Source organism: Montipora foliosa, chromosome 11 (genome assembly GCF_036669935.1).
Source record: "Montipora foliosa isolate CH-2021 chromosome 11, ASM3666993v2, whole genome shotgun sequence".
NCBI lineage: Eukaryota > Metazoa > Cnidaria > Anthozoa > Scleractinia > Acroporidae > Montipora > Montipora foliosa.
In genome coordinates, this window is record NC_090879.1 from 38,671,046 (window position 1) to 38,696,045 (window position 25,000).

General features: G+C 40.8%; 2 protein-coding genes across 2 annotated transcripts in view; one reads left to right on the plus strand and one right to left on the minus strand.

Annotated features, from left to right (window-relative positions):
• The window catches only part of LOC137974815 (histone-lysine N-methyltransferase set-1-like), a 25,898-nt gene extending 2,190 nt beyond the window's left edge, over positions 1–23,708 (plus strand). Inside the window, 5 exon segments of the mRNA XM_068821807.1 lie at positions 1,289–1,382; positions 21,995–22,054; positions 22,316–22,487; positions 22,490–22,505; positions 23,161–23,708. Coding sequence (XP_068677908.1) covers positions 1,289–1,382; positions 21,995–22,054; positions 22,316–22,487; positions 22,490–22,505; positions 23,161–23,374 — 556 coding nt within the window. The 3' untranslated portion in view covers positions 23,375–23,708.
• Positions 23,709–23,940: 232 nt separating this feature from the next.
• Positions 23,941–25,000, minus strand: part of LOC137974814 (uncharacterized) — a 28,696-nt gene continuing 27,636 nt past the window's right edge. Inside the window, exon 15 of the mRNA XM_068821806.1 lies at positions 23,941–24,837. Coding sequence (XP_068677907.1) covers positions 24,521–24,837 — 317 coding nt within the window. The 3' untranslated portion in view covers positions 23,941–24,520. The remainder of the gene's footprint in view (positions 24,838–25,000) is intronic.

Below are 25,000 nucleotides of genomic sequence, written 5' to 3' on the forward strand. Positions count from 1 at the left end.
AATGTTGTGGTAAAATGAATTTGATAGTGAGGCTTTTAATATATATCTATTTAACCAAACCTAAAAGCGGAGCTCCCAGGTATTTTATTTTTACTGGCCTAGTAAACAAATGCATAAGCATTTACGGGATAAAAAAATATTTCCCAAATCATTTTCCACCTGAACATGATAAGCGTTGACTGTTAAGAGCTTTAGTTGATGTAGTATGGCCGTGTAGCTGCATTGAGCCACAAAAAGCGTGCAAAAATATTAAGCCTTGTTTATGTTTAGGTGTCCAGATTACAAGAAGTTAAGCTGGCTAGAGCCTGTGATTCAATTGAAAAACAGTACCATGTCAGGGCTCAACTTCAAAAAACAGCTGACCTCAATGAGTCATGAACTTGAGCTGGCGATATGGTCACATATCAGCAGCAGGTCATAGGCCACCTTGGAAAAAACCATAATACTGTTTGTTTGTCCCCCCAAATTTGGCATAAGCATTGTTTTTGTTTTCTCTTGGGACCATTGTAAGGCCCAAGAGAAACTGAAACAATGCTTATGCAAATTTGAAGGGGGTGGGGGAATGGACCATAACGTGGATATTTAAGACATAAGGGTGAAGTGATGATACTCGCACTTAACTGGACAATTTAAGCAATTTTCTCTTATAGACACCTGAAACATTCTGTAACCTGCGCTTCAAGTATATACATTATTTTATTTTATCGAGTCCTTTCATGGGAACACGTGAGCCCAGCAAATTGACCTACTCCCAACTGAGTGGCTTCTTAGCTCAGTTGGTCGAGCAATGCACCAGCATCTCAGGCGTCATGGATTCGAATCCCATTGAAGCCACTGAACAGTACATACGTAAATTGTCGAGTTAAGTGCAAGGATCACTTCATCCTAAGCTTACATTTTAGATTATTGTCACAGACCAGACAATGGACTCTGGAGAACAGATTTTAATCTCTTACAGCTTATTAGCATTAGCTTACAGCTACAGCTTACAGTATTTACAGTAATGTCAAGAGTGTTCTTTTCTTAAATATAACTACATGTATCACTGAGGTGTGTTCATTTTGGTTTGTTCAAGGGAGGATTTTTAGAAGAGGGATGGAGGGCTGCTGAATAATGCTGTTTGTCTTTAAACACTGTTAAAGGACAAGTTACTGAAGTTGTAGCATACATGTTTCAGGGACATTATCTACACAACAAAACGATAAAAAGAAAAAATAAAGACAAGTTTTAATTATAATTTTTGTAGCCATAATTTTTAAAGTTAGCTAATTAGAATTTGTTATTTCAGGAAAAAGAGGGAAGATAAGCAATCCCGTCAGACGGAGGTGTCTGAATATTTTGCTGTTAGGAGAAGTAGCAGGAAATGTAAATCAGCTGTAGAGGTAGGAATTCATTTCGACAAAGGTGCCTAGGGTATAGCTGAATCATAAACTAACCCCAAGATAAGAAGTCAGCCAAACTGATATGTTAAGAGTATGGAGTTATATCTCCACCAAAATTCAACATCGGAATTTGACATCTAAATTTCAAATTTGAGTCTTGATTTGCATATTTGGCATCACAGTTTTATATCCAACATTGAAGTTTTGAATTTGACATGAAAGGTTTAAATTCTGCATTTCACATTTGACTTTCAAGTTTCAAATTCAACTTTTAAGTTGAACTTCACACATAAATGACTTGAATGATGATGATGTCGTATCCTTGGTAACGGTAACCACTGATGTAGTTGACTGAGGGCTTGCAAGGCTTGGTGGTAAAGAAGTCCTGGATTCTCATTTCTTTTGAGTGGTTTGGTAGGCTGCGTAGCGCCTGATCTTAGGTTATACGGTATAGGCTCCAACATAGGCAACAGCACCAGGAATACCAATGGGTCTTCTCTACTCTCCGCCACCTCTGTCAAACTTCTTACGTAAACCGTCTCATCTATTCATTATAGTGTCTCCATTAGTTAGCACCAAAGCTTGATTCTCTGCTATGTCACTGCGTTCCGCCACAGAGAAAACGTTTAAGTTCTAATCAGCAGAAAGGCAACAACACGTTGAAATAGGAAGGACACGACCAGTTGTGTTTATTGGGGACGAGAAAAAGCTAACATACAAGAAATAAAGTAGTGGCGGGGAAAAAACGAATTACATCACTGTAAACTACGAGACTAAACGTAAACAGCATACTAGAAAAATTAAGCTCGGCAAGGTGCGAGCGGTAAAACTGGCTGTGTCGAGTGACTAACGCGAGAGGCGACAAGGCTTAAATACCGAGATGTGGCGTAAAATCCCTAGAGGATCAAACTGCGGCCATAAATGCAAATTCCGAACATAAACACATTTCTCTGCTATGTCACTGCGTTCCGCCGCGGAGAAAACGTTTTAAGTTCTAATCAGCAGAAAGGCAACAACACGTTGAAATAGGAAGGACACGACCAGTTGTGTCGAGAAAAACAAAGAACGAGAGCGAGCGCGCGTAACTCAGAGACCTATGCGCGAAGTAGCAAGAAGCTGTCGTCGGAGATTTTCACGGCGATATAATTCCTTGGCAGAGTCTGATTTCCACCTGCAGTGGTTTTTAATGACGTGATCGGGAACTCCGCTATTAAGCGCAGCCGAAGCGCCCCCTATCCTAAGCGAGTTCAAACCTATACCCGACGTATCAACACCGATGGCCCGAAACTTAGCCAAAACGACTTCCCTCGCCCTGGTGTAAGACAAACTCGTACCGGAACGAAGGGAATAACCCTTGGAAGAGGAAAAACTAAGGTTTTGAAAGACAAACTCAACCGAATCAAGATTACGCTAAGCCAGCGCGGCATAACGGAGCAGCATAGCGCAGGGGCATGTGGGGGTACCAGTACTAGCGATAACTAAAGTACACCCTTTACCCAATTGATCAACTTTGCTTTTGGAAACGTAGAGCTCAATATGATCTTGAAAGAAAGAAATGTCAGACCACCTAAGACGACTTAACTCGTCAAAGCGCAAAAAACCAGCAAAAGCAAGCAAACAAAAACAAACGTCTCTGATATCCCCGAGGGATGCTGAGGGCGTAGCAAATCTATTAACTAACGCGACTAAATGCTCAGGCAAAATGGGTACCCTATTCAACTTAGACGGTTTCGAAGCAACGTGCTTACAACCTTCTAGAATAGCCAGAAGAAAAGCTGATTTACAAGGATTCGAGACCCCACAAGCATTATGAAAAAAGCTTATACTGTAGAACGCGTGCTGAACGGAGGAATATGAAGACCCTGATTGAACTAACGAAATTAAATACAAGGCTACGTGTTCCTCTTGAGCCGGGAAGTAAATAATCTCTGGGAAACCACTAGCCCAAGATTTCCAACGTTTGAAACAACTGTGGTAGGTCTTGAACGTGCTAGGATCCTTGCTGTGGGCAAGAACCGCTGGAATGTGCGTACGCAGGCTCTCCAAAGCCGGATGGTGAACGCGTGATACCCTGGAACTTGTAAACAAATAAAGGAAAAAATAAGGCATAAGAGAAATGAGAAAAAAATAGTAGACGTGGAATACCGATTGCAATTTATTAAGCGTGGACAGCCAATAACGCGTACATCCTAAGTATAGGCAATAACAACAATATACGGAGAAAACAAAAACCCCTAAAATCCCTACAACGTTGCCAACAAAGGCCATACGTTTACAAAAGGTAGGCAAACACGCTCTAGAGCGACCGTCAATAAGGCACTAGCCTGTAAAAAAAAAAAAAAAAACTATGAAAAAAACGAACTGGAATAAACCGAAAAAGGACACGCGCTATAAAGCGCTAAATATCGTACGTGAACCGCTATAAAGCGCTACACAGCGTAGGTGAACCGCTATAAAGCAACGAGAGTCGTCCGTGAACCGCTAAAAGCGCTACATGGAATAGCGCGAAAAGCTCTGCAATAAAGTACCAATGCTTGAATAACGGCTCTAAACACGCGAGCTGGCATCCAAATAAATAACAAGTACAGGAGCGCGAAAATCGCAAGCGCTCAAAATAGTAGGGAACCCCAAGTGGGAATCGTCAAAAATACCACCTGACGGGTCAGAAAATTCTATGATTCGGGAAACTGAATCCCGAGGGTGACCTAGAGGAAAGAGGTAAGGCCAAAAACTAGCAGAAGGCCATTTGGGGGCGATAAGCGTACCGCGCGCGCGAGACGTTTCCAAATGCGCTAACGCACGCGCGACAAGAAAGACTGGAGGAACCAAATAGTTGTTAACGCCGCCCCAACTGGCACTAAAAGCGTCCACGCCTTCGCAACCGGGACACCAGAACTTAGAGTAAAAACGCTCGCACTTAGCGGAAAGATAGGATGCGAAACGATCGACGTCAAAAGGACCAAAAATACTGCTAACATGTTGGAAGAAAATAGTGGAAACAGCCCAATCATCATAATCAACAACGCGGCTGACCGAATCCGCGTAAGAGTTGAGTGAGCGTGGGATCCACTCAACTTCAAGTGAAATATCATGTGCGGCACAATAGGCGAAAATTTCGAGAGCTAAAGCATGCAAACGAAGGCTGTTGCTGTCCTTGGCGGAAATAGACGCCGCGTTCTTACTATCCGTAAAGACCTTGACCACTTTGCCCGTAAGGGAAGCCCGAAACGATCTCAGGCCGTAAAGAATGGCTAACAATTCCCTGGCGTTACTATCTAAACCGGACTCCAAAGAGGAAAACGCTTGAAAGAAAAGATCGAACTCCTCGCTATCAACGCGGAAGGCACACCCACCGCAGGCGAAACTGCTGGCGTCGGAAAACACGAGAGTCACGGGAAGCGAATATCTGGTGAGAGACCTCCCATTGAGTCTGGCACAGTTAGAAGCCAGAAATCAATTTCCTGAAGGCATTCGGAGAAAAACTGATAGGACCTAAAATCCAAAGAACAATCCCACATGGACATAAGGAGTGTAATGTTGCCAAAACCCGGGGTGAGGGAAATAATTTGCCCTGTAACAGAGGCAACCGCGCGTGGGGTAACGGAGCGAGACCCAGATTTTAGTGATAGGAGTGCCCTAAGCAACTTGACAATGCGGCGGTGAGGAATAAATATGCGGCCACGCGAAAGATCCCAGACAATGCCCAACCATTCTAAAACCTGGGTAGGAACCCAAATAGATTTCTCCTCATTGGCGACCACGCCCGCATTGGCCCAATCGGATCTAACAGCTGAAGCAGTACTCTGAGCTACCGAAAAATCATGGAGGCATCCGGCGCCGTCGTCTAAATACAAGACCAAGGGTATGCCCCGGGAGCGCCAATGCTTAACTAACGGCCTAAAAACCTTTGTGAACACGTAAGGCGCTGACGAGAGACCGAACGGGAGCACGGCGAAAACAAAAAACCTGGGCTCTACAGAGCTACCGAGGGGCCACTGAAAGCCTAAAAATGTTTGAGATTCCTCATGAATGCTTACGTGGTGATACCCAGACTTCATATCGAATTTAAACATATAACCTGGCGAGTGTACGTAATTAAGGAAAGTCCTACTATCCTCCATTTTAAACTTAACTTTGGGAATAAACTTATTGACGTGACGGAGGTCGAGAATAAGCCGGCACTTTCCCACAGAGCTAACGGATACCGTTAAAGGATTGACAACCGTGGGAGGCGTAAAATCTTCAATAACATAACCCGCAAGAAGCAGATCAGAAATAGCACTGTCAACAAAACTGGCGTGATCTAAGGCAGACCTATTGTTACAGAAAAACGCTCTAGGAGGCCATGAAATAAAAGGAATGAGACACCCGAAACGGATGATATAAAGAACCCAAAGGGGAGGAACCGATGCTAACCCAAAAATCAACCTTGCTCCTGAGCCTATCCTTATAAACTATGGGCGCTGACCCCTGCTTATACTCAAAACCACGAGAGGACAAACATTGTTCGTATTCAGAGTCGAAACAGTACTTATCTTGTGAGAGTAAGTCAGCAAACTCCTCCTCCACACGGGCGTTGACGTCACCCTCCTTCGAGCCAGAATGCGAAGCTGAATAGTGAACGCCTAGAGCTCCGGAAGCCTCCTGCTGTAAAGACGCCATAAACAAATTTTCAGGAACGGTTAACGGCGCCTGTGGAACTAGCTGGTAGCTGGCTAGATGAGCAGCCGACGTGAAACCTTGCGAGACGAACCGGGCACTCCTTCCACCAGTGGCCTGAAGAACCGCAGTATCGACAAGGCCCTCGGGTGAATTCACGGTTAGTGGTGAAACTGTGTTGGTTTGTCGAAGAGGAAGCGAACGGCTGTGAAAATTGCCAAGAACGCTGGCTCCCGTTGAACTGCCTTGAGTAAGGGGAGAAGAAAGGTTGAGCTTGACGATTTCGGACCGCAAATCCCTCAACATTACGCTTCTTTCTTTGTCGAACTTGATCTCTCTGAGCCTGCCTCTCTGCAGCGCGAATTCTCTTGTCGTCGTCCTCGCTCAACGAGACGGGATTAGATTCGTAGTGTTTAACGGTCAACCAACCGGCCTCGGACGAATCCGCGATCCGTATCTTACGGTTACGTTCCTGTAATAGTTCTACGGTTTCGTTAAGAATTGAAAACGCCTCAGACTCGGGAGGTAGATCGGCCAAATGATCCTTAAGTGAAACAAGCTTGGCTAACACTTGACCGTTAAATTTGAAATTACGTTCGTTGCCGGTGTGATTAAACTTGATCTCCGACTGTTCCTTCAAAGAATTAGAAGCAGAAAGGGCGGCTGAGGCAACCTCTTGCGATTTCTGTACCTCGGACGAAATAACTGATTTGTGAAGGGCGAGCTGACTAACAAAGAAATATTTGAAACTATCAAGATCTTGATTTGTAACAGGCTCGTCCCCCATACTACAAAATTAAGCTCGGCAAGGTGCGAGCGGTAAAACTGGCTGTGTCGAGTGACTAACGCGAGAGGCGACAAGGCTTAAATACCGAGATGTGGCGTAAAATCCCTAGAGGATCAAACTGCGGCCATAAATGCAAATTCCGAACATAAACACATTAATAACTAGATGCTTCTGTGAAGCATACACTGGCTTGCCTGTGGTACGTGCTACAGAAAATCAGAAGGCACTGAATTGTGTGGTATTGAAATAAAGCATTCCAGTCTCTGAAGAATAACAAATAAAAGAGAAGCGAGAAACATTGGCTTCTGGGCTGACATGTTGATAATTTTCAAGTTCCCTCACAACTTCTTTTCACCACAAGTGTGCCCTATGAGCATCCGAAAACTTTGTAATAATAAACTTCACTGAAGTCAAGCCCTGTTTCCCGGGGTTAGTGTTGGGATGGGACACCAAAACAATAAACCCCTCATAAAACATCTGACCGAAAATACTATTAACGCTAACAAATGCGAACTCAGCAAGGTACAGATTCTGTTAGCTTGCTTTATGCAAAACAAATATTGATGAAAAAGCAAATAAATATTGATACACAGTTTTCAGAAAGAGCAGAAGGAAGTTTCCCGGACGGTCGATCGAGAATAAAATATTTACGACATGAAAACAACATTAATTTTGAACCGTGAATATAGAATATAAAAAGTTACGATCAGCGACAAACATTTTGGGAGATTTTTGCTACGTTCAAGTAAATTGCAAAATCGAAAGTGACATGGCCGGAATTCAGCGGGCGCCGTGATTAAGTTACCGCGGCATGTTTACTCGCCAAACAGTGAAGCATCTGTGTCAAATGATGGCAAGATACCGGGTTTTTGTAAGTTTCTTTTTCTGTCAAGTGTTATCAAGTTTGACAATGAAATGAGCGAAGTCAAAACAAAGATCACAATCGCCCAACTCTTGTTTATGCAAAGTCAAAATTTACTCTCCAAGACGCGTACAACGTTATTTATCACCAGGTAATTCCATCATTTTGGAAATAGCAGCTACTTTATTATTCATCTGCGTCACAAGTTTTCACTGATTTTGGGCCTCATTTTGTTGAAACTCAAGCACGCTTCCAACAGGCCTGTGAACCCTTCCTGCTTACAGAGCAATACTAAAAAACTTCTCCCATATCACATTTGAACCTTAAGCTCGAAAATACACAACATGATATTATAATTCACAAAGGCAGAAAATACCACAGAATCCTTTTCCAGCGAAAATTTTATTGAAACAAACAACATATTTGCTCTTAGAGGCGAAAACCTCTTCCTATTTGATTGCGTGCGTGAAGACAAGAAACTCAATTGTGTCAAATTACCATGTACTTCAGGTAAATACTGCTCACTTTGATTTCGTCTCGACGGGCGATAGATTGTTGTCGAAGTCCAGTACTCGTCGCTTTTGAGATTCATGCCTAGTTTATCCAACTGACTTTCCATTATTGAGCTCCATAAGGGTATATTTTGTTTAGGGATCCACTAAAACGCCATTCGCGTTGCATGACTTTCGACGCCATTGCAGGCTAAGTTAATGATTCTACTGTGTCCACAAGAGAAATCTACGCAGTTCCACTACCCTCTCGATCCTAAGAAAATACGCGCAGAAGGCTCTATACACAAAGACACTACTTACCAGGGGAGTGACAGGCAAGACTTTTACCGACACGGAAAAAAAAAAAAAAAAAAAAAAAAAGAAAAAAAAGAAAACAAACAAATTAAACGTAGACCTCGACTGGGTTTGCCCATAGGCAACCCAGTAAAAAAAAAAAAAAGAAAACAAACAAACTAAACGCAGACCTCGACTGGGTTTGCCCATAGGCAACCCAGTAAAAACCCACGAAATGAAACTGAGATTCCGACTGGGTTTGGCAACCCAGTAAAAATGCTAACAACAGCACTAGTGAGGATAATTGCAAACGATACAAGTAATTGCACATGAAATAGCGTTACAGCTCCAAATACAAAGGGATTCAGTAACAGCAGAAAACAAAAAGCCATGATAATACAAATAGACAGAAAATTCACCTTTTTCAGAAATTTAACTAAATGCATCCGGCTAGGCGTACATCTCTGCGACTCGATACCGCTTGCACTAACTTTAAGATCAGGAACTTTCTTCTTCAGGAAACCTTCACAGTTCTGTGCTTCTCTACTTTGGCATTTGGTTGCAGTGCAATTCATATCATGATTTTCACATATTTGTTCATTTAGTACACATTTGTTCTCAACATATAAACTTTCTTTCAGTTTGCGGACCAACCCCGGCCAAAACAATCGCTCAACAGCATCTTTTAGTGTGGGTCTACCGCAAACGGCATGTGCGTAAGTGAGTTGTTTGAGCGTTCCGAGGAAGAAGCTTAATACAACAAAAAGCAATATGCTCACAAACGACATACTGTCATGGGCTACACACTTCGCCACAACTTGATCGCGCAAACAAATGATATTTGGTATGATCACGCTCAATCATATGGTTTTGCCTGTCAATAAAAGGCATTATTATACTTATTATACTTAGGATCGAAATTCTCCAATCACAATTAGCTATTTTAACAACTTGTTTCCTCAGAAGGACGTCTCTGAAGCTGCCCAATCAAAACATGACGACTTCTATCCACTTATGCTATGCTCTGGTGCTATAAATTCACACAAACCACCAACGCCTGTTTCCCTTCGTTTGTTTCAGGAGGGGTTAGTTAGTATCTGTCTATCGTTAGAATCTCTCGACTCCTGTCTCGTTGTTGCTATCGCACACCCACTAACATTCGCTCATTCCTGGTCGTTTTATTCCTACTCGTTTAGAACCAAACAACTACCTCCTAAATGTCAACACCAGTAAATGATCACGCAAACGAAGCCAATGGCGAGAAATAATATTTCAACTGAATAGCTTGAAATAAAATTTGCGCGAAATCCCTCTCTTTAAAAAAGTTAAAGAAATATAAGGGCCGTTTATACGAGAGAAAATAAAACGCGAACAGCCCATATAAATGATGCAAAATCTACGTTCACAGCTTTCTCAAGCCCCGGCTTATCCTGGCCTGGGAGTTTATACTCGTATAAATAGTTCCTTTCGCGTATTATGTACGCCGCGTCCAGAGTAAGCCGCGGCTTATTTTCTCTCGTATAAACGACCCTATTGTTGTTTTCTCAAGTTAACAATAACGTCATTTTACACAAGAGTGACTATACTGAAATCTTTTTCTGACCTTAATTAAAAACGATCGCCAGCTGTAATCATTTGCCAGAACGATCATGCCTACAAATTCCTGTCATCTTTATTTAATGCGTATTAAATTTCAACTCACTTATGCAAATTAGTTAAACTCGAATACTGCACAGCACAATGAATCACAACAGTTTAAACATCTCACAAAAACCTTTTCCAGCATGAAATTTATGGAAACTAACTAAATATTTGCTATTGGAGACAAAAAAAACCCTTTCTATTCCAATTCCGTGCGTGCAAACAAGAAACAATCCGTCTCACAAACCATACGATATGCAAATAAATATATTTTTCAGTTAAAGATTGAACTCTTTCCTAAAGAACCTTTTCCAAAGCACAAAATAGACAACAACCTTTCTTTCCAATAATTCTTCACTGTCACATTTTCAATTATTTTTTTACCTGAAAACTGTACAGCTTGACTGCAAATTAAATGTCAATTGCCAGACAAATGAGATGCCACTTCGGTAAACACTATGATACATTCAAGACATTCGATTCCTTTTACACCTATACTCAATTTCCCACTTACTGTCAGTGTTCTACATACCAGCACAGTTTATAAAATAAGATTAGAAACAACACACTTTCTCATATCCGACCGCAATTGTTCTCGAAGACCATCCCTCGTCGCTTTTAAGATTCCAGATATTTATTTTCCCCGCCTGTTTCGTTATTCCAATTGACGTTCCATTCTTGATCTCATAAAGGTATATTTTTTCCACTAAAACGCCATCCCCGTTACCACGACTTTCGACGCCATTGCGGGTTTAATAATTAAACGTTCATCTGTGTGCACCAAGGAAATCTACGTATTCCCCCAGCCCCCTCAAACCTAACAAAATACACAGACAAGACTCTATGCACAAAGCCACTACTTAGCAGGGGAGTGACAGGCAAGACTTTTACCGACACGGAAAAAAAAATAAACGAGATGCTTCTGTGAAGCATACACTGGGTTGCCTGTGGTACGTGCTACAGAAAATCAGAAGGCACTGAATTGTGTGGTATTGAAATACAGCATTCCAGTCTCTGAAGAATAACAAATAAAAGAGAAGCGAGAAACATTGGCTTCTGGGCTGACATGTTGATAATTTTCAAGTTCCCTCACAACTTCTTTTTACCACAAGTGTGCCCTCTGATCATCTGAGGGCTTTCTAATACTAAAGTTCACTGAAGTTAAGCCCTGCCGGGCGGGGTTAGTGTTTGGATGGGAGACCAAAATAACGTACCCCTCTTAAAAAAGAAGCATCGGACCGAAAATACTATTAACTCGAACAAATGCGAACTCAGCAAGGTACAGATCTTTTTAGCTTGCTTTATGCAAAACAAATATTGATGAAAAAGCAAATAACTATTGATACACAGTTTTCAGAAAGAGCAGAAGGAAGTTTCCCGGACGGTCGATCGAGAATAAAATATTTACGACATCAAAACAACATTAATTTTGAACCGTGAATATAGAATATAAAAAGTTACGATCAGCGACAAACATTTTGGGAGATTTTTGCTACGTTCAAGTAAATTGCAAAATCGAAAGTGACTTGGCCGGAATTCAGCGGGCGCCGTGATTAAGTTACCGCTGTATGTTTACTCGCCAAACAGTGAAGCATCTGTGTCAAATGATGGCAAGATACCGGGTTTTTGTAAGTTTCTTTTTCTGTCAAGTGTTATAAAGTTTGACAATGAAATGAGCGAAGTCAAAACAAAGATCACAATCGCCCAACTCTTATTTATGCAAAGTCAAAATTTACTCTCCAAGACACGTACGACGTTATTTATCACCAGGTAATTCCATCATTTTGGAAATAGCAGCTACTTTATTATTTATCTGCGTCACAAGTTTTCACTGATTTTGGGGCTCATTTTGTTGAAACTCAAGCACGCTTCCAACAGGCCTGTGAATCCTTCCTGCTTACAGAGCAATACTAAAAAACTTCTCCCATATCACATTTCAACCTTAAGCTCGAAAATTCAATACACAACATGATATTATAATTCACAAAGGCAGAAAATACCACAGAATCCTTTTCCAGCGAAAATTTTATTGAAACAAACAACATATTTGCTCTTAGAGGCGAAAACCTCTTCCTATTTCATTGCGTGCGTGAAGACAAGAAACTCAATTGTGTCAAATTACCATGTACTTCAGGTAAATACTGCTCACTTTGATTTCGTCTCGACGGGCGATAGATTGTTGTCGAGGTCCAGTACTCGTCGCTTTTGAGATTCATGCCTAGTTTATCCAACTGACTTTCCATTATTGAGCTCCATAAGGGTATATTTTGTTTAAGGATCCACTAAAACGCCATTCGCGTTGCATGACTTTCGACGCCATTGCAGGCTAAGTTACTGATTCTACTGTGTCCACCAGAGAAATCTACGCAATTCCACTACCCTCTCGATCCTAAGAAAATACGCCCAGAAGGCTCTATACACAAAGACACCACTTACCAGGGGAGTGACAGGCAAGACTTTTACCGACACGGAAAAAAAAAAACTAAAAAAAAGAAAAAAAAGAAAACAAACAAACTAAACGAAGACCTCGACTGGGTTTGCCTTATAAGGCAACCCAGTAACTAGACCCTCCGTGAGGGTACACTGGGTTGCCTGTGGTACGTGCAGCGTTCCACGCAATTTTTTTCAAGTTGGAGGGGGGGGGGGGGGGGTGACCCAGAAGTCGTACCAGAAGTCATACCAGAAGTCATACCAGCAGAGGCCCTTTGGCTCACAGGTCTTCACACGTTCGTACGACGAAACAGATCCTTTTGTGAGGTTAAAAACCTGGCGACCGGCCTATTAATTAATCATTTGTCAGAAAGAAGAAATTCCTGTCCTCTTTAAAAAAAATTGACACGCATTGCTTACGTGTGATAGTGAAGTAACACAGCGATTTATTCCATAATGTCAACTGAACTGTGTGTTGTCTTCCAGGAGCTTCAAGTTGTCCTTGCGTAATATGTAGCTCTAACAGTGCACGATATTGTTTTGGTATTGTGTATCATTGTAGTGAAATGGTAGAAGTCTTGGGTAAATAGCCTGAGAAGACATGTGGTTACTAGCAAAGTACTGAGCCCAGAAAGATTGAAGAAAATAAATGGGAAGTGAAAAACATTGTCTTCTGGGATGACATGTTGACCGTTGTCTTTGCGTAATATGTAGGTCTAACAGTACACGATATTGTTTTGGTATTGTCTATCATTGTAGCGCCATGGTATAAGTCTTAGATAAATAGCCCCTTGAGAAGACATGTGGTTACTAGCAAAGTACTGAACCCAGAGAGACTGAAGAAAATAAAAGGGAATCGAGAACATTGGCTTCTGGGCTGACATGTTGATCATGCAACTTCTTTCCACCACAAGTGTAAGCGTGCACTGACAGCATCTGACAGCATCTGAAAGCTTTGTAAACAACAGTTGAAAGCTGAAGTTATTCCTATTCGGCGGGGTTAGTATCTGGATGGGCGACCTAAGAAATATACCACTCAGTAACAGAAGCATAGGACCGAAAATTCTATTTTAATGCTATCAAATGCGAACCAAGCAAGATACAGATTTTGTTAGCTTGCTTTATCCAAAACAAATATTGATGTAAAAGTAAATAAATATGGATACACAGTTTTTAAGAAGAGCAGAAGGAAGTTTCAGGACGGTCGATCGAGCATAAAATATTTTGCCATCGGTAATAAAATCTACGACATGAAAACAACATTTATTTTGAACCACGAATATAAAAAGTTACCATCAGCGAAAAACAGTTTGGGAGATTTTAGTTGTTTTGTTGTAATTGTACAAGTTTGGCTGCACCGAGTAAATCGCACATCGAATTCAGCGAGCGCAGTGATCAAGTTACCGCGTTATTTTACCGCGGCATGTTTACTCGCGAAACAGTGAAGCATCTGTGTCAAATGATGCCAAGCTACCGGGTTTTTGTTTTTGTTAGTTTTCTTTTTATTTCGATTGTTATAAATTTTGACAAGAAATGTGCGAATTCAACACAAAGATCACAATCGCGCAACTCTCAGAGGTTGACCATTGTTTCTGGAAAATCAAAAATTTACTCTCCAAGACAAGGTTATTTATCACCAGGTAATTCCATCGTTTTGGTAATAGCAGCTACTTTATTATTCATCAGCGTCACAATCTTTTGCCGATTTTGGGGGTCATTTTGTTGAAACTCAAGCACGCTTCCAACAGACCTGTTTATTTTCGTGACTAATGCGTTACCACAAAAATTCTCCCCGTATCACATTTCAACACATGTATGCAAATTTGCTAAGCTCGAAAATTACACAACATGATAAATTTACAAAAGCTAGAAATTTCACAGAAATATTTTCCAGCGAAACATTTATTGAAACAAGCAACATATTTGCTATAAGAGGCAAGAAACCCTTCCTATTTCAGTTGCGTGCGTGCAAGCGAAACAAACAATCACAAAGCATATGCAATTAAATAAATTTCTGACAGTTCACATTCAACCCTTTTCGAAAGAACCTTGACCGTAAATAATAAAGCACAAAAGAGACAACAAGCTTTCATTCAAGTAATTTTTCACTGTCACATTTCCAAATATTTTACACCTTTGCTGAGTTGAGTACAAAATACCGGTAAATGTAAATTGTCAGACAACTAAGATGCGACTTGAGTAAACACTGTGATGCATTCTTGTTGGCGTTCGATTCCTTCAATGTTAATTTGTTAAATCATAGTTAGTAACTATGGTTAAATCCATAAAAAAATTGCTATTTGATTTCCGTGTTTTATATAATACCAAGTTAGTAAAATATTAGAAACAAAGCTCACTTGATATCCAAAGGCGAAAAATGAAATTGTTGTCGAAGACGATTACTCGTCTCTTACAATCCAGATATTTATTTTTCAGCGCTGTCTTGCTCATACAATTGACGATCCATTCTTGAGCTCCATGAGGGTATATTTTGTTTAAAGATCCACTAAAACGCCATTCACGTCAATGACTTATTAGTGAAATTTCCAATTGTTATACTGGAAGACTGTGCAGAGTTGAGAACAGGTAAATACAAATCTGACAAATAGCGAGACAACTGAGATAACAGATCCACTATATGGATTCCTTATCTGTCTTTGTTGAACCCACACTGAGTTACCAGAGAACTGTTCATTTGGTTTGAGTGTTGTACAAAACACCACGCTTGGCAAAATGTTAGGAAGACTGCTCACTTTGATTACGGCTCGACGGGCGACAGATTGTTGTCGAAGTCCATTACTCGTCGCTTCTAACATTGGACCGCCTGTCCTGTCCAGTATCCAATTCGCTTGCCATTATTGAGCTTCATTAGGGTACATTTTGTTCAAAGATCCCCTAAAACGCCATTCGCGTTACATGACTTTCGACGCCATTGCCGGTTAAGTTAATCGTTCTACTGTGTCCACCAGAGAAATCTACGCATTTCCCACTACCCTCTCGATCCTAAGAAAATACGCGTAGAATGCTCTATGCACAAAGACACCACTTAGCAGGGGAGTGACAGGCAGGACTTTTACCGACACGGAAAAAAATAAAAAAAAAAAAAAGAAAACGAAAAATAAACTAGACCCTCCGTGAGGGTACACTGGGTTGCCTGTGGTACGTGCAGCGTTCCACGCAATTTTTTTCAAGTTGGAGGGGGGGGGGGGGGGGGTGACCCAGAGGTCGTACCAGAAGTCATACCAGAAGTCATACCAGCAGAGGCCCTTTGGCTCACAGGTCTTCACACGTTCGTACGACGAAACAGATCCTTTTGTGAGGTTAAAAACCTGGCGACCGGCCTATTAATTAATCATTTGTCAGAAAGAAGAAATTCCTGTCCTCTTTAAAAAAAATTGACACGCATTGCTTACGTGTGGTAGTGAAGTAACACAGCGATTTATTCCATAATGTCAACTGAACTGTGTGTTGTCTTCCAGGAGCTTCAAGTTGTCCTTGCGTAATATGTAGCTCTAACAGTGCACGATATTGTTTTGGTATTGTGTATCATTGTAGTGAAATGGTAGAAGTCTTGGGTAAATAGCCTGAGAAGACATGTGGTTACTAGCAAAGTACTGAGCCCAGAAAGATTGAAGAAAATAAATGGGAAGTGAAAAACATTGTCTTCTGGGATGACATGTTGACCGTTGTCTTTGCGTAATATGTAGGTCTAACAGTACACGATATTGTTTTGGTATTGTCTATCATTGTAGCGCCATGGTATAAGTCTTAGATAAATAGCCCCTTGAGAAGACATGTGGTTACTAGCAAAGTACTGAACCCAGAGAGACTGAAGAAAATAAAAGGGAATCGAGAAACATTGGCTTCTGGGCTGACATGTTGATCATGCAACTTCTTTCCACCACAAGTGTAAGCGTGCACTGACAGCATCTGACAGCATCTGAAAGCTTTGTAAACAACAGTTGAAAGCTGAAGTTATTCCTATTCGGCGGGGTTAGTATCTGGATGGGCGACCTAAGAAATATACCACTCAGTAACAGAAGCATAGGACCGAAAATTCTATTTTAATGCTATCAAATGCGAACCAAGCAAGATACAGATTTTGTTAGCTTGCTTTATCCAAAACAAATATTGATGTAAAAGTAAATAAATATGGATACACAGTTTTTAAGAAGAGCAGAAGGAAGTTTCAGGACGGTCGATCGAGCATAAAATATTTTGCCATCGGTAATAAAATCTACGACATGAAAACAACATTTATTTTGAACCACGAATATAAAAAGTTACCATCAGCGAAAAACAGTTTGGGAGATTTTAGTTGTTTTGTTGTAATTGTACAAGTTTGGCTGCACCGAGTAAATCGCACATCGAATTCAGCGAGCGCAGTGATCAAGTTACCGCGTTATTTTACCGCGGCATGTTTACTCGCGAAACAGTGAAGCATCTGTGTCAAATGATGCCAAGCTACCGGGTTTTTGTTTTTGTTAGTTTTCTTTTTATTTCGATTGTTATAAATTTTGACAAGAAATGTGCGAATTCAACACAAAGATCACAATCGCGCAACTCTCAGAGGTTGACCATTGTTTCTGGAAAATCAAAAATTTACTCTCCAAGACAAGGTTATTTATCACCAGGTAATTCCATCGTTTTGGTAATAGCAGCTACTTTATTATTCATCAGCGTCACAATCTTTTGCCGATTTTGGGGGTCATTTTGTTGAAACTCAAGCACGCTTCCAACAGACCTGTTTATTTTCGTGACTAATGCGTTACCACAAAAATTCTCCCCGTATCACATTTCAACACATGTATGCAAATTTGCTAAGCTCGAAAATTACACAACATGATAAATTTACAAAAGCTAGAAATTTCACAGAAATATTTTCCAGCGAAACATTTATTGAAACAAGCAACATATTTGCTATAAGAGGCAAGAAACCCTTCCTATTTCAGTTGCGTGCGTGCAAGCGAAACAAACAATCACAAAGCATATGCAATTAAATAAATTTCTGACAGTTCACATTCAACCCTTTTCGAAAGAACCTTGACCGTAAATAATAAAGCACAAAAGAGACAACAAGCTTTCATTCAAGTAATTTTTCACTGTCACATTTCCAAATATTTTACACCTTTGCTGAGTTGAGTACAAAATACCGGTAAATGTAAATTGTCAGACAACTAAGATGCGACTTGAGTAAACACTGTGATGCATTCTTGTTGGCGTTCGATTCCTTCAATGTTAATTTGTTAAATCATAGTTAGTAACTATGGTTAAATCCATAAAAAAATTGCTATTTGATTTCCGTGTTTTATATAATACCAAGTTAGTAAAATATTAGAAACAAAGCTCACTTGATATCCAAAGGCGAAAAATGAAATTGTTGTCGAAGACCATTACTCGTCTCTTACAATCCAGATATTTATTTTTCAGCGCTGTCTTGCTCATACAATTGACGATCCATTCTTGAGCTCCATGAGGGTATATTTTGTTTAAAGATCCACTAAAACGCCATTCACGTCAATGACTTATTAGTGAAATTTCCAATTGTTATACTGGAAGACTGTGCAGAGTTGAGAACAGGTAAATACAAATCTGACAAATAGCGAGACAACTGAGATAACAGATCCACTATATGGATTCCTTGTCTGTCTTTGTTGAACCCACACTGAGTTACCAGAGAACTGTTCATTTGGTTTGAGTGTTGTACAAAACACCACGCTTGGCAAAATGTTAGGAAGACTGCTCACTTTGATTACGGCTCGACGGGCGACAGATTGTTGTCGAAGTCCATTACTCGTCGCTTCTAACATTCGACCGCCTGTCCTGTCCAGTATCCAATTCGCTTGCCATTATTGAGCTTCCTTAGGGTACATTTGTTCAAAGATCCCCTAAAACGCCATTCGCGTTACATGACTTTCGACGCCATTGCCGGTTAAGTTAATCGTTCTACTGTGTCCACCAGAGAAATCTACGCATTTCCCACTACCCTCTCGATCCTAAGAAAATACGCGTAGAAGGCTCTATGCACAAAGACACCACTTAGCAGGGGAGTGACAGGCAGGACTTTTACCGACACGGAAAAAAATAAAAAAAAAAAAAAGAAAACGAAAAATAAAAAAACGACGAAATTAAAGACAGATTCCGACTGGGTTGGCAACCCAGTAAAAAACGACGAAATTAAAGACAGATTCCGACTGGGTTGGCAACCCAGTAAAAAAACACGAAACTAAACACAGATTCCAACTGGTTTGCCATACTGGCAAGCCAGTAATGAGCAGTCCGGGTAAATGATCTTAAAAGCCCTTTTTTGAATTGATTCAATCCTATGACAGAGGTACTCAGGGATTCTTGCCAAACTTGGTCGGTATATTCTAGGATAAACCTAACACAGTCTACATTGACACGACTCCTGCAGACATTCAATAAGTCGGATGTGCTCACACCGTCCTGTCAGAAATGGTAAGGCATAGAGTCTCTTAGATGCCTTGGTAACAAGGTAATCTTTTTGATGATTCCATTTGAGTTCTTCGCTGATAACTACACCTAAGAACTTTTACGAGGAAACGCGCTCAATTTGACAATTGCCCGCACATAACGATCTCATTACGATGTTTGGATTTTTCATAAAGTTCACCACCATTTCTTCACATTTTTTGGGTCAAGTTTCATACTATGGTTAACACATACAGTATTTGAAAATGTCCCGAACCGCTGGATCTAGCAAACTGATTGAATTATGGGGTAGACTTAATTCAAAGGGCGAACTTGAAGTTCCTTGGTACGTAACAGAACAAATTATCAGCTGCTGCGGAAAGTTTAAATAACGTTCCCTTTCCGAAGGAAAAGGAAAGAGTTTTGCCAGAGTACATGTACTTATATATCGCAAAGTTCGAATACAGTCAGCAACGATGGAGCTTTGTGTTAACTCGTTCTTTCAACTAGACATGCATTGAGCATCCTTCCCTTGAAGGTGCGTATGGATACTCTAAGGAGTTGAGCTATGACGCCAACTTGAAAACCCTGTTCCGTAAGCAAAGGTACTGGTACCCTCTTACGTTAAAGGTAGGTCACCCGATTCCCAGAAAATACCCGATGAGCTGAATGATGGAAAGAGAGAGGGAGGCTCAGAATGTCTAACAATTAATGTTCACTCGTGTTCGAGCCACATAATCTAGTCTTAGAACTACTCAATCAATGTCGAAGAGATAAAAGGGAAAGTACTGTTAATGTGTCTGCCAGTCTCTTCAATATTTCAGGCGCCATTCCTAAATTTCAGAGCCTTGCGAGCCCTCAGTCAACTACATCAGTGGTTACCGTTACCAAGGATGTGAAATTGAAGGTCAAGTCATTCATACGTGAAGTTCAATTCAAAAGTTGCAAGTTGAATTTGAAACTTGAAAGTCAAATGTGAAATGCAGAATTTTCCACTTCAATGTCAAATTCAAAACTTCAATCTTGGATATACATTGTAAAACTTTGATCTTAATTAAATATGAAAATCAAGACTCAAATTTGAAACTTGGATGTCAAATTCCGATGGTGAATTTTGGCGGAGATACAACTCCATAATAGAGTTCTCAATAGATTCTTTTGAAAGTTTGTATCTTCTAAGGGGTCAAAACGAAGGAGATACACAGTTTACATCGTAAGTATCATATCATGTGTTTGGGAAGAAGGATTGGTGTATTGGCATCAAAGCACTCACCTTCCACTTTAATAAAGTCCACCCATCCATAAATTGCTACTAACAATAAGCTACCCTTCGTTGGAACTGAAATAGTTGACCAAAGGGCATGAACATGTTTGTGCCGTAACTTAGCTAATGAGAGGGATTGGAGCATTCTTTTGATGACAGCACAAACATCCATGCACTCAAAGCAGTTTGTGATCTCATCAACCGTGGCAGACGTTTACATTACAGTGCATTTTTCCTTGTCAGCCTAAGGATTGAGAGGGTGAGACGACAGTTAAAGTGCTTGTTTTATCCAGAGCGATTTTCGACGTCTACCACTCGCGTGTCACCCACACGTAGAAAAACTCATGGAAGTGTTTACTCTAATTTACTGATGTAGTCATCAAAATTGACAACACCATGTCTTCACCCAGTTACCCTGAGCGGTGGCATTCTCCAGGGGACTAAGGGCCAAATACGTAGATGATGCAAAGGAGCATTAGGGAGCTTTACTATCGATGACGGCAACGGCAACGAGAACGTCGTCGTGAAATGTGAATTCGCGTTATTGTTATCACTTCGTGACTATTCCAAGCATTTTAATGAGACAAAGGTGTGGCAAACCATCAAGAACGAGACTAGTATGAACGGCGCTCAGTTTAGGGCAGAATGAGCTCTCGTTCTCCCTTAAAACCTCAAATATTGGTCATTTCACGTTGTTGTTTTGCTGACGACGGTAAAGAAATAGACAAAAATGAAAAGATGCATGTGCAGAGCGTGCTAAGCTATTGCTTTTGCTCACTAAATATGCAAAGTTGTGACGTTCTCGTTGCCGTCGCCGTTGTTTTTGCTTAAGCTCCCTAATATCCCCAATGAATGGAACTAACAGATTTGCAGCACATCACGGCATGCATCTCAATGCATCGGAATGAAAGGGGACGCTCAGAGCTCATCCACTTCTCAAGCAGCTGTGCACCCCTCGCGCTCTAAGGAAGTCTGGCCTGCGTAGCAAAGAGGTATCATTATTGGGTCCATGCTAGAATTCGCGGCTTTACGTGTACATACGCAGCTTGGTTGAGTCGGTCCAGAAGGATACACTTTTATCATGTTTTCTTATGACTTGTCCTCTTGACTTCTGACGTCGTGTTGGTTTACTCTGGTCTGCAATACTTGTGGGAACGCCAAGAACAGTCGTGCAAGAGATTTGTCCAAACAATTTGCGGTAGGACTGAGTTCCCTGGCTAAGTGGTTCCCTAAGACCAAGACCCCCGCAATGGCTATAACCTCCGTTTATGCAGTTGAATGGGGGAAAATACAATATACCGAATACATAAATGGCGGCCAAAAAAATATTCTTTTGTTTATGTGCTAATTAGCCTCACTAGCCTCGTTTGCATGGCCAAAATACAAAAGAAAGGTTGCTTGAGAGCGAGGTTAGTGAGTCTCATTAGCACATAAACAAAAGAATACATTTTTGGTCGCCATTTATGCATTCGGTCAATAGGAACAAGTCTGCACAAGAACACGGACAACTTTGTCACTTTGAAGTAACGCATCTGACTGTTCTAGTTCTTATTCTTATATTTGTTTTGTCATTTGTTACTGGTCCCTCTGTAAGTTTACTTAATTAAACAAATTTGATTGGTGGTGTTTGGTGTTTGTCGCGACTAGAGGTTGAACTGCATTAATACATTAAGTTTCGAACTATTTTGTTCTCGTTGTGAGGCTTAGGTATCTCGGACTTAAAGGTATGTTTTGCCGCATTTTTTTATTCAGGGAGAAAAACAAAAAGAGCTAGAAGAAGCTTTGCTCTCTGGCAAGGAAGATGGCCTGGAGGTAAAATGAAACGTCGTAGGTGGAGGGTTTCCTCAGTGATTCCCGCTTTGTTGACTGGAGCTTGTTTACCGTAGAATTTATTCTGTGACTTCAAACAGCTTTGTTTGTAACGTTTTAGCGCTTTATTTTAGCGAGTCTGTTACACCAGTTGGAAAAGACAGCTTATCAAGTAGCTGACAATATCCAAATAGTTTTAGCAGAAGGAAGTCATTTATATCACTGCATCAATCCAATTTGAGTTATATTATTTTTGGGGGGCAGGTGAAAGAAGTTGAAGGAAAAGGCAGAGGTGTCTTCACCCTCCGAAACTTCGATAGAGGACAGTTTGTGTGTGAATATGCTGGCGAACTCGTTGATTACCAGATTGCCATGGAGCGGGAGAAATTTTATGAAGGAAAAACTGAATTTGGATGTTACATGTATTATTTTACTTTCAAAACAAGAAGATGTGGTAAGTCCTTTTATTTTAATAGCGTAGGTTCATTAGAATTGTCCGCGAGAGTTGCCATGCTGGTTAACCTTTTCCTTTGTAAATGCCTAGGAAAAAGCTGACGACGGCAACGAAACAGTTGCGTTTTGCGTGAGGCGTTTTCTCGACAGAAACCCTGGCTTTTTTCTGATTTTTAAGACCAAAGCACACGGACGCTAATACAAGATCGATGGCAATAAATGTTTTAGTGAAAGACAGACGCGAATCTTTTGTGCTTGCGTCTGGATCACGGAAAATGTAAAAATCTCACCTTCTCATTGGTTGGTATAGCAAGGGAAACGAATCGACCCATCACAATAAATTTTTTCTTGGGGAATTTCCTATCGGCCGCTGCCTAATCGTAACAATTCATTAACATAACTTTTCCCACATGTGATCACGCCTATTGTAAGCTTGTTTTATTGACTACAAATTGAACATTGTAGTGCCTAATTTCTCTCAAATGTATGTAGGCTATTTAAACTAAACCCTTAATCCAGTTCCTAAACCATAGTTACAGTGACAAAATGAGGCAAGAGTAAGATCTGTCTGTAATTGGTCGCTTTCATGGCAGTGAAAAGGCTTATTGTGGTGGCTGTCGTGAATGCACCCTTAACTTTTTGTTTGTTCCGTTAAGTGTTGATGCCACCAAAGAAAGTGGAAGGCTTGGAAGGTTATTAAATCACAGCAAATCTGCAGCAAATTGTGCTACAAGACTTGTAAGTGTGAAGGACAAACCCTATTTAATACTTGAAACAACCCGAGATGTGCGCGCGGGAGAAGAACTGCTCTATGATTATGGAGAGAGGAGCAAAGATGTCATTCAGTTTCATCAGTGGTTAAAGAGTTGAAAGGAAGGTAGATTGCTGATCAAGTGCAACAAGCCTCGAAATGAACGAAATGGGTATCACGCACTCGAGTAAATCTCAATTGTGAGAAGGAAGCAGATTAATATTTAAATTAGTTTAATAGCGTCAATTTCTGATCACATGTCTTGCAAATAGTCAACATTCAAACGAATTTTAATTTATATCAATACCGGTATTTGCTTTTTCATCATTCAAAGAACGTATCTTTTAAAGTAGCCTCGAGCAATCATTTCAATCAGTTCTCATTTCTTTACCATTGGGCTCCCTAGAAAGGTGAATATTGATAGTAAAGCCGCAAGAGACTTACCGATATGTTTAATGAAATCGCGAACCTACAGAATGGAGCAATAAAATATGAGTAGTGCTTTTTATCACTTCAATGCTGTTATTTATGGTTTTTACTCACGTGATGACAGGCATGGTCCCCCCCCCCCCCCGGGGGGACTCGCATATGAAAGGGGCGGGCATGCTCGTGGTCTCGGTTTAGGGGTGTAAATTTCTGATTTTGGTCTCACTTAGGATGTTCTGGGCAAAACGCCATCATATCTAGCAGTGAACGTCTCGTTTAGAGTTGCACGCGACTGAGATTCCCCGCACCTTCATATGCAAAGTTCCCCCCTTCCCTCCGGCGGGACTTTTGCTCGAGAAAACGAAGGGAATTCAAATTTTTTCCATTGTTTAGCTTGCGAACAATAAATCTTGAAGCGGAAGTAAAAATAACCGATGTGGCGCGAAGCTTCTGTCTGTCTGACACGAAGAGACAAATTCTCTAAGTTGAGGCCGCTTAGAGCTTCACATAGAGACTGCTTCTGAGCGCCCCCATGCTGAGTACTATTGCCAACTCTGTCTCCAGAGCCCTTCGTTTTCTCGTGCGAAGGCCCCGCCGGCTATGAGAAACGACGGGATCTAAGAACGAAAATGGTACAGTACTAATCTCCTCTACGCTGGCAAAGAAAGACAAATTTGATTCCTCTAGTCGTAATGACAATACAATAAAGAATAAAATTCGCCTGACGGAAACTGAAACCACCAAGATTAGTTGGTAAATGGCGAAATAGAAAATTAGTCTGAAGCTACCAGCTCTATCAAATTTGGCCTTAAATAGAACTCATTTGTGGTTTACTAAACCTAGGCTCGACAGTCGGCCCTGTGATCGCTCCAGTGTTTCTTCTGACATTCCTTACCACAGTAAAACACTTTGTTACATCCCATGCATTTCTTTAATTCCTTTTCTGCCGGTTTGGAATGACAAAAGGCACATTCCGCCTCTTCGAGAGGAGAACACCATTTATGCTGACCGAACATAGCTGATGATGGATCCACTTGAGAGAACAATGAGGCCATCTCTTGTTGAAATAGGTTTTCTAGGAGATTGGATTGTCGTTGTTCTGTTGGCATGTTTTCTGGAGAGGAAAACTGAATGTTGCTAAGGCCTTTCAATACCTCTGTGATGAATCAAAGCAGAAATGAGACTCGTCAGTACACGGAGGCTATCGAACTTGTTACGAAATAAGTTGTTGAATATGGCAACCGGTTTCCATTCTTTACAAAAAAAAAGTTTTTTTATTTAAACCTTGGTTTTTGTACTTGCACTGAACAATAGGGAGC